The 9,455-nt window shown below is 41.3% G+C and overlaps 1 protein-coding gene across 6 annotated transcripts in view; it reads left to right on the forward strand.

The window, feature by feature from the left end:
- The window catches only part of bnc2 (basonuclin zinc finger protein 2), a 169,491-nt gene extending 160,894 nt beyond the window's left edge, over positions 1-8,597 (forward strand). For 5 of the 6 annotated variants that reach the window (XM_004549389.2, XM_076884852.1, XM_012918716.2 and 2 more), the window contains one exon: positions 3,208-8,597. In XM_004549389.2, the coding sequence (XP_004549446.2) occupies positions 3,208-4,018 (811 nt within the window). In that variant the 3' untranslated portion in view covers positions 4,019-8,597. Of the gene's footprint in view, positions 1-2,040; positions 2,115-3,207 lie in introns of all 6 variants that reach the window. The other variant, XM_076884853.1, reaches the window with a different exon arrangement.
- The last annotated feature ends 858 nt before the right edge of the window (positions 8,598-9,455 follow it).

Below are 9,455 nucleotides of genomic sequence, written 5' to 3' on the forward strand. Positions count from 1 at the left end.
TGCAACCATGCGCAGCACATGGTCCCTGCATGGGCCACTGCAAATGGAGAGAGTGAAGGTTAATTATGTTGGAGAGTTTCTTTCCTCCCCTCTTCTTCCTCTCTCTGTCTCCCTCCTTTTCCCTTGGTCCCCTCACAGCATGTGGGCCTGGCTCCTCCACTCCACAATCAGCTCTCTGTTTGTCTCCTTTTAAACAAAGGGCATGCTGCTAATAGAGAGAATATGTTAGCAAAAGCCACTTACATTAAACTATCTGCTGAATAAAAAGCTTCAAGCATTACATCCCCTTGGTTTATACTGACAGCTTAATTGTGATTCATTTTGAGGAGAATAAAGGGAAATTATTTTATTCTTAGATGAATAACACAGAGACGCCCATGCAAGCTGACTGTCATCATCAGAACGAGTTCTAAAACTGCAAGCGATTTCAAGCTGAAACATGAACATGTACAATAAATTGTTGTTTTTATCTGGTATCAAATGCATATTTAATTTCCACTCACTCATTTCTTCAGGAGTACTCAAAATCATTGTGTGCAGCTTGCGCCGTTCGAGAGGCTGGAGCTATAACAGTGACAGAGAGTGATAAATGTTACTAAAACTCTTGTCCTCCCACTTACACCCAAAACCTCATAATGTACCCCAAATGACAGGAAAGACAAAGAACCACTGGTGCCAGTTTAATACCACTCAGCCTTCTATCTCATTTACACATTATGAGTCATTTAGACAAACATACACACGTGTATATACACACATAAGCGCTGACACAAAAGCAAGGGCAAGGGCCATCAGATGAACCTAAAGATGATTAACGCCGATTGGGACAGGCACACTCTCACTCTGCCTCCTCTGCACAGTCAAAAATGGGCTCTTTGGAGGCCTCCCCCGTCTTTTGGGCGAAGATGAGACTGTCAAATTGGTTTGCAAGCCGCATTACTGGCCAACAGGGAGGTGGAGATGGAGGAAGGAGGGAACTGAGGAGTTGGTTTTGGGGGAGGAAAAATAGAGCACAGTGAAGAGGAGTGATGGAGGTGGAGGGACGGAGGGGAGTGGGAAATGGGGCAGAAAGTCTAAATCTGATAAATGAAGGGATGAGGGCATTATGTCCACTGTGTGTGGATTCAGCTGACTTACGTTGAGTATTTAGGGCAAGGAGGCACTGCAAACAAAAGGGTTAAATAATAATGAAGATGAACTTGGCTCTTTTTCTCCTCTACAGTTCTTGTAATTTTGTAAATGGTTACAAATGACCCAAAGTAACAGTTTAATTTATTTGAGGATTTCAGTAAAATGGATAAGATTCTAGTGGTAATTGTCAATATTTTTCATTTAACTGCTATAGCTTTAAAGAGATTTGGTGTAGCTAATTTTGCAGTCTACTTACTGCATGTATGACTAGATAGCCATGGTTAATTTAGAGCTTATTAGCAGTGAGAAGGTGTTGTAATACAGATGGAGACATGTTGCAAAGGACCTGCCTACCTGAGCATCATCAACAGCATTCTTAACCTCAGGCTTAACAGAGCAAATCTGTGTGGCCCCTCGTCACATCTCAGTGTTGGTTGGCACCCTTGCACAAACTGTGGCCTTTTTCCCGATTACACTGATCACTGATTACAGCATTTTTTATTTATTTTTTTGCTGTACGCAGAAACACTGTGGTCTCTCACAGACAAACATCCACACATGCGTTTTAGAGACGCAGACACTGAATCACGACGGCCGTATTTCAGCCATTAGTTAAACGCCAACTGCATATTCAAAGGATTAAAAAAAAGAACAAGGGATGTATAAAATCTTTTTGATTGCAGGACGTGGAAAACGGAATATATTTTCTGTTTTTCCACACGCACAAACAGAGATAGGAACGTGCAAAGACACACATGGTCACACACACACACACACACACAGTGAGAGCCACAGCCAATCGATTTGCCACGCTCTCCACAATGCTGACGATGCTCGAGTGGACGGGCTCCTGGTTGCTTGGTTCACAGAAAAGGGTCCCGCAAATGAATGTATTTTTACCTCTTGCAGGACAATGTCGGATAGGGAAGTAAATAATTAAAGGAAAGGGACCCTTTTTGACTGCATCAACCCTGCCACTGCTGGTAAGCTCTACTATCCATTGTGACTCCATTTTCGCCCGTCCTGCTAAGGACGACCTTTTTTTTCCCTTTTCTTTTCAATTTTTGTGTTGTTTTACACACATGTGCCCTCCCTGCATGGAAACCCTTCACATTAAAGGCACTGAGTGATTGCATATTTTTATTTTAATTAATTGTTGGCCTGATGTGAGAAGAGAGGCCGTGTGTATGCTATATTATGGCACTGGTAATTGGGTCCTTAAATTTCTTTTCTGTGTTACACAGTTTTATTGTGACGTGTGTGCTGTTGGTCCCCTTTCTCATGGTGTCACTTTGCAACTGTGAAATACGAGCTTAAAGGGAATAAATAGAATAAAGGGAATACATTTGATTTTCAAGCCCATTTCACTTTGCATCCTCTAGCATGGCCTTGTGTGCTAACTGAAATCCCCACTAATTGTATCCTGGCTTAAGCATGGCACTTGTTACTTGGTTTCCTTCATGAGCTGTAGCACCTTGTTTTTGGAAAAAATGCCCATCTTAATTAAATCCAAGGCTACATAAAGACATGTTCATTGAGGTGCTCGATTAAGCCACCTCCAATAGGGAACGAATGCGATAATCCTGTCAGGGCCTAGTGCTAATATGCTATCCAGTTCCCCTCGATTATCACATTACCACAGCTCGAATCAATTGATAAACTCCCATTCAATATGGTGGAGTATTTAATTGAGTCAGACTCTATTGGATTTGAGGGCTGTGCAGTGCAGACATGCTGACAGTGGTAAACACTAGCAGGATGCTCTCTCTCATTGCTATGTTAGTACACTTTTTCAGTGGAGAGCTATCGGATGGATTTCTGTCTGTGTGCGGGCCTTTTTTTGTACCTTTCCTGACAGAAACAATAATTACAGACAGAGTGCTTCCAAAGATATTGAATCTTCTAAGCTTGGCACCATTTCACAGAAGTAAAATAACTTGTATCTAAAATATATGACTGTAAATACAAATGCGTGTATTTCAACTGTGTTCCTATTTCTATTTGAGATGTAATCTACATTATTGATATACTGGCAGCATTCTGAGTTATATCTCTAATTGTCCCCCTGCACATTAGGCACAGCTCCAACATCAACCTGCACCGCAAACTGCTGACCAAAGAGCTGGACGACATTGTCCTGGACCCCCAACTCACGCCACTGCCCAAGGACCTGCGAGCTGAGTTACTGGCCAAGATCTACGCTGGACACTACATGGGCTTGGACCCCATGGCCGGCATGGGCCTCGGAGGTGCCAGTCTCGGGCCTGCCGGGCTGAACCACATTCCCTATTCCCCCATGAGTAATGATCATCCTCACCATCCTCTCAACCAAGACTTTCGAAACCACCACACCAATGGCTTCTCTCGGAGCCAGCCAGACGACTACATGGTTTTGGACCTGAGTACCACATCCAGCGTTCAATCGAGCAGCAGCATCCACTCCTCACACGAGTCAGATGAGGGAAGCGATGAAGGCATCCTATTGGATGATCTGGAGGAAGAGGGAGAAGAGGATGAGGGCAACAGCGAGGGAGAGGACTTCTCCCAGCGTGCCATCGGGCGGGCTGATGGGGCATATCGGGATGAGATGAGAGAACTAAAAGATGGACAAAGTGAGGGGTTGGACCCTTCCTCCTCACCATTCCTCCTTTCGTCCTCTGGAGGCAGTAATGGCAGCAACAGTGGGATCCTCTGTAACATCTGCCACAAAATGTACAGCAACAAAGGGACCCTGCGTGTGCACTACAAGACTGTGCACCTACGCGAAATGCACAAGTGCAAAATCCCCGGTTGCAACATGGTGTTCAGCTCTGTACGCAGCCGCAACCGACACTCTCAGAACCCGAACCTCCATAAAAATATGCCCTTCTCTACAATAATAGACTAAAGAAATGACTTGTCACTCTGCCCTCCTGTCAGAATGCCCGCTACTCCCTTCATTCCTCATCCTTATTCCTCCTCAAATTAGCTTTTAACCCCAGCCCAAGACCATCAAATACAAGCTAAATGCCTGTATGACCGTCCTTTGAACGTCATTGCGAGACATTTCTATCTCCATGTATAAAATTAATTGACTCTAAATACAGTTTATTATTGTGTCCTTTGACTTTTCCTTCTTTGGAAGAACAGGATAACACTCTAGAGCATGGAGAGTTGTGTTTTCATAAGCCCCCTCCATCCTTTCCTTTCTAACTTCTCCCACTTTGTGTTTATTTCCATCTCCAAAGGATCCATTCAAACTCTTATTTGTGACTTTGCCTTCAGATATGATAGTATTGAAAAAAAAAACTTAAAATGTTCTCGTTGTATTTGTGTAATGATAGCTTTTAAATGAACCCCTTACAAAAGCATGATAGCTTCATTTGTAAATAATGTCCCAAAAGGCTTTTGGTGTAAAAGAGTTGTGTTGATGGTTGTTTGCTTCTTTTTTTTCTCCCTTTTTGGGATTTTATGTTACAGTCCAGTAAAATACTTCCAGCTATAGGCAAGAAAGCGGTAGCATCTTACTAGCTTGACTCATTTATGTTAGCTTCAAAGACACATTTTAAACTGAGTCCTAAGGAAAAAAATGAATATCACGTGACTTGTTTTATCTACTTGTTAGATATTCAGAGGTTGCCGGCATGCTTTTTTAGGCTCCTACACTGATATCATTCTCTGTATTTCTATTGATTTTTTTTTTTGTCTGTTATGTTTATGAGCTTTAGTATACCAATTCAGTTTTTGCACTTTGCATCTATACAAGGGGATGTGTAATATTAATATAATGAGGATTTTTTGCAATGCTGAGTTTTAGGTGTTGTTTGGGGTCATCGATGGCTGCGGTGCCAATGGAAGTGACAGTACCTTCAACATTCAACTTGTGCCAGTTTCTTTTTGCACGCGTTTCAATGTCAAACCCAGTTTGATGACAGAAAACATCTCGCCTCCCTGAACAAAACCTGAGATCTGCCCTCATTGCTGAACCATTTATTCAGAAGGTGACAAAAGTGACTTCAAAACAAAACCAGGTTTGATCATTATGAACTGCTGTTTCATAAACACAAGGGAGTAAATATTGATAAAGTCTCTCTTTCCTTAAAAGAAGCAATGTGGGGTTTAACGCTTGCTTTCTGTAGAAGAAAGCATGTTAGTCAGTGCAAGAGCTGGTGTTTGTTCTTACAAAAAGCATCCTAATGGAACATACAGTCCCACAGATTTTAAAAAAAAAAAAAAAAAAAGGAGAGGAAAAATGAAAATAGTCCTTCAACTGTGACCAAAAGATAAGTGTTTGCTAAAAAAAGAAAAAGAAAAAAGAAGCTCTTTCAGTGTGACATTGTACTTAAATCATGCCCTGTTTGATTGATATGATGCACTTGAGTCTTAAAACATTTTGCTGTGATATTGCGCCATTGGTTTCCATTGCTGAGCATAAAAATGTTGCCATGTTTTGTTTTGTTTTTTTGGCTGTTAGTTGCACCGATTTGTAACATGTCCATGAGTGTCTTACGGTACAACTATTTCCAGTAATTGGGCAAAGTAGCCAAGGGAAGGGGTATTTATTAGAGGGTGATGTATCTCCATAGAAATGTTTTTTGTCCGCTATATTTTTCTTTGTAAAAAGACAAAAAAGTAGAGATCGTTCCTCAGTTTGACTTATTTCTCAATGTATTAGCAATGCCATGTGTTACTGTACAAGGAGATCTACTCTTACTTGACTGGTGCTACACACAGTGGGAAAATATGCAGTGTTATGCGGTGTGCTGTACAGTATTCACAACACCTTACATCCATAACAGTGCTCAGTTCCACTTATTTCATACTTAGGCCATTTTGCAATACAGACATGACCTATTCTATTGAAATATTTCATGTCTTTTTTAAGACTCCACCCATATGACACATGCAGTTTTTAGTTCTCTCTTCTCAGAGATAAAAAAGCACGAGACAGAGAGAGCTGAGTCTGATGGAAAGGTTGCGGAGGTGGGAGGCTGACTAGGGAGGAAAGGATGACAGAAACGATCATTAAAAATGTGCTGTTTCTCTGTTACCTGGAGGCGTCCCGCCATTCCTGCTTCTTCTGTCTAATAACTCACTTGTCACTACGTTACACTGCCAGACGCCAAGGTTGCTGACAAGACTGTGACACTGACGGGAGAAAAAGAAGAAAGAGCGTGCTTTGAACAATTTAATTTGACTCATTCGCTTAAGTGTAATTCAATTGATCTGATCATTTTCTTTGCACGCTTATTCTTAGTCAAGGTCGCCGGTAATTCAATTCCTTTCTCTCACTCTGTTTTTCTCTTTGTCTGTCAGAGCGCAGGCATTTAACAACCGCCTTACCCATTTCTTCAATCCGCCACTCACTTACCACCTCTACACGCCACAGCGCAGATCCTACAGGGACACACGCTAATAGTGTATGCTTAAGTTCAGTGGACGGCCATGGCATAGGAAAAAGGGATGGGTAATTGCCTGTTTATCCCAAGTGAAGGGAAAATTGAGTACAGGAACCCCTGCCTTCTCCCAGGAGTGGGTTTCACTGAGGCACTTGCTGCCTCATTCACTCATTCAATCCCCACGGCCCTCACTCTGCCAGAAATAAAAAAGTGCTACTCCAGGAACCCTGCTGACAGCTGTCTCTCTAACACACAACCATACACACACACAGATGAAAGTGGCACACACGCAGAAACACAACAAGACCTAGGTGACTTGTTAACCTCCAGTGAAAGACAAAAAAGGGGCATAGAAACATATTCTCACAGCAGAAATGACACACTATTGATGCAAGTTGGAATAAAGTCTAACACAGACAATATGAATCTCCTGAAAACATTATTTTTTTAAGTCTATTGAAGAGGTCAGCAAGCTGACAGATTGATTTGAATTCAGTAGAATCATCACACATCACAATGTGCTCTTGTCACCAACCTCAGCTTCAGACAAACATGTTCCTTAGGTTCTGCTCTATATTGTCCATTTCTTAATCATCAAGTGCAGAGCTGTCTCACATACCAAAAAAAACTGAACATCAGAGGAAGAAGTTCCCCTACTACACCGTCCACTAACTACTTCAGGCTCTGTCAGAGTCTTGGATGGCTGCAGCTATGTCAGCAGAGATTTAAGGGTCATGAAACAGGGCTGAAATAAAAAAATGCAAATGACTGTGCTGTCCCCAGCTGAACAGATAAGTGCGGGATGCTGGAGAGGGAACTGGGTTTAAAAAGTGGTGAGGCTGGACCTTGCAGCAGTCACTTAACAAAGCAGGGTAAAAAGTTGAAGACAAAAGAAAAAAGCTCCCCAGGACAAGTTGCTAGGTTCTTCTTCTTTGCCTGTTGGAGAGCAGTCGATCCACCCCTCTCCTGTACACTCTGCTCTCCTCTCCTTTCTGTCTTCAGAGAAATCCAGTCTTTGAATTTCTTAGTTCTTTAACCACATGGGTCTGGGTGCACTGTGCTACCTAGTGGCCATGCTTTGGGACAGCAGGAACACATCACTTAGATTGCTCATCGGCCCAGACCGCTGGAGCGAATCTTAAATATTTGATAAGAGCAGCATCAGTCATCAATTATTCTGCAATTCTACCGAGCACACTGAGGATGAAAAGGATGGCAAAGGGCGGAAATGCCTGACCCGTTAATCGCTGTCCATTGTGTTCACGTCACAGAGTGATAGAGTAGAAGATGCGAGCTGAGAGAACGAGCGGTGACAACGCGTGCAACCTGTTCAGTTAATGTAGCTTATGGAACAAAGTGAGGTTAAAATATTTAACAGGATGTCATTAGAAATATGCAGTTAGATAAAAATTACACACGTGGGTTTGTATAGATGCTTCAGTCTCATGTCTTATGTTCTAAAAAGGATGCCCTCGTTAATTTGAACTGGAACCTGTGAAATGTCAGTTATCCTGAACAAAAAAAAATGCTGTAAATCCATAAAATGTTGTCCATTGTATTTTCAAATATATTTTACAGTCTTAAAGTATAAATAGCTTGAAGAGCTAGTGAACTTAGATTTTAACTTTCACTTGTTTTTTTTGTTTTTTTTGTGTGTGTGTGTGTGTGTATCTAATGCATTTGTGTCTGTGTCTTAAGAAGCCCGTGTTGCAGATCGGGCACTCAACAGCATTGCATGGCTACATGGTTGCACTGCAAAGAACAAACAGAGCGGAGGAGCTTGTGTCACTTTGGTGTTAAAGTGGTGATTTGGAAGCCTCACGAATACTGTATGTTACCCAAAGAGGTGTTCCCCATTAGCAGACAGACAGAAGGAAAAAAAAAGATCCTTTTTAAGAGACTTCTTTTTCTTTCTTTTAAGCCTTTCTTGTATTTGTTTCTGTATCATAACTGTCTATGGTTTTTGCATAAAATGCATAAGGGTTTTGGGATGTAAATGGAATTTTATTCATATTTTGTCCAAATACCTCTTGTAATTTGTATCAGAATTCTTGTACAATTTTTATATTAAAGATTTATCATTCACTGGCATTTTGTCATTGCATATTTTCAAAGGCGAAGGACGCATAAAGTCTTGTTAAAAATAGTATCAATTTTAAACAGTTATTTACCTAAAGTAGCTCGAATGAAGCATGCTACAAAGTGAAAAATGGCACCCCAGAAACAATGTGTCAATCAAGCCATTTTAACAAGACACTGTGATTTCAGCTTTACCACGCTCATTAATTACCCCATGATAAAAATCATTAGGGAAAAGGCTATCTTGACCAATTAGTAGACGATTAGATTAATAGAGTTAAATATGTACGGGCATGAGGAGAAGGTACTGCTGGTGTTAGCAAATTAAGTAAGATGGTCACTTAAAGAGAAAAATAAAAGACACACTGTAGCTTTGTCTGATCATATGCTGAAATTAAATTAAAAGAGAACAGCTGATGGAATTACTAATGGGCTGAAATACATAATAGAGCAGCTTAAAACTTAACGTAGAGAAGAATATTTACTTCTGTGAATGTGTACAACAGACAAAGGCAAAACATTTAAATGGCACAGCATTGGATAACCGATAGGAGCACTGGACAAATGCGGCGTTGTTTTGCACAAGCAACCTGTGCTGACATTTTCTGATGTGACCGAGGGTCGAATTACAAATTGATATGAGCTCCAGCAGGGATGTCGTGTTTGCTCTGGTAACCAACAAGAACATAATGCCTCCTCCCTCCCGTCTGTGAAAGTGCAGGAGTGACACAGGCCTTATTGACCTTGAATTAGACACCAGTCCTCTTTGTCACACACCAGCTCTTTGATTCCCTTGCTGTTAATAAGTGCACCACGCACATGCACTTTTCAGAATAATAGCTTTGAAATGTATTGATTATATGCAGA

The sequence above is a fragment of the Maylandia zebra genome, linkage group LG6 (assembly GCF_041146795.1).
Source record: "Maylandia zebra isolate NMK-2024a linkage group LG6, Mzebra_GT3a, whole genome shotgun sequence".
NCBI classification, from domain to species: Eukaryota; Metazoa; Chordata; class Actinopteri; order Cichliformes; family Cichlidae; genus Maylandia; species Maylandia zebra.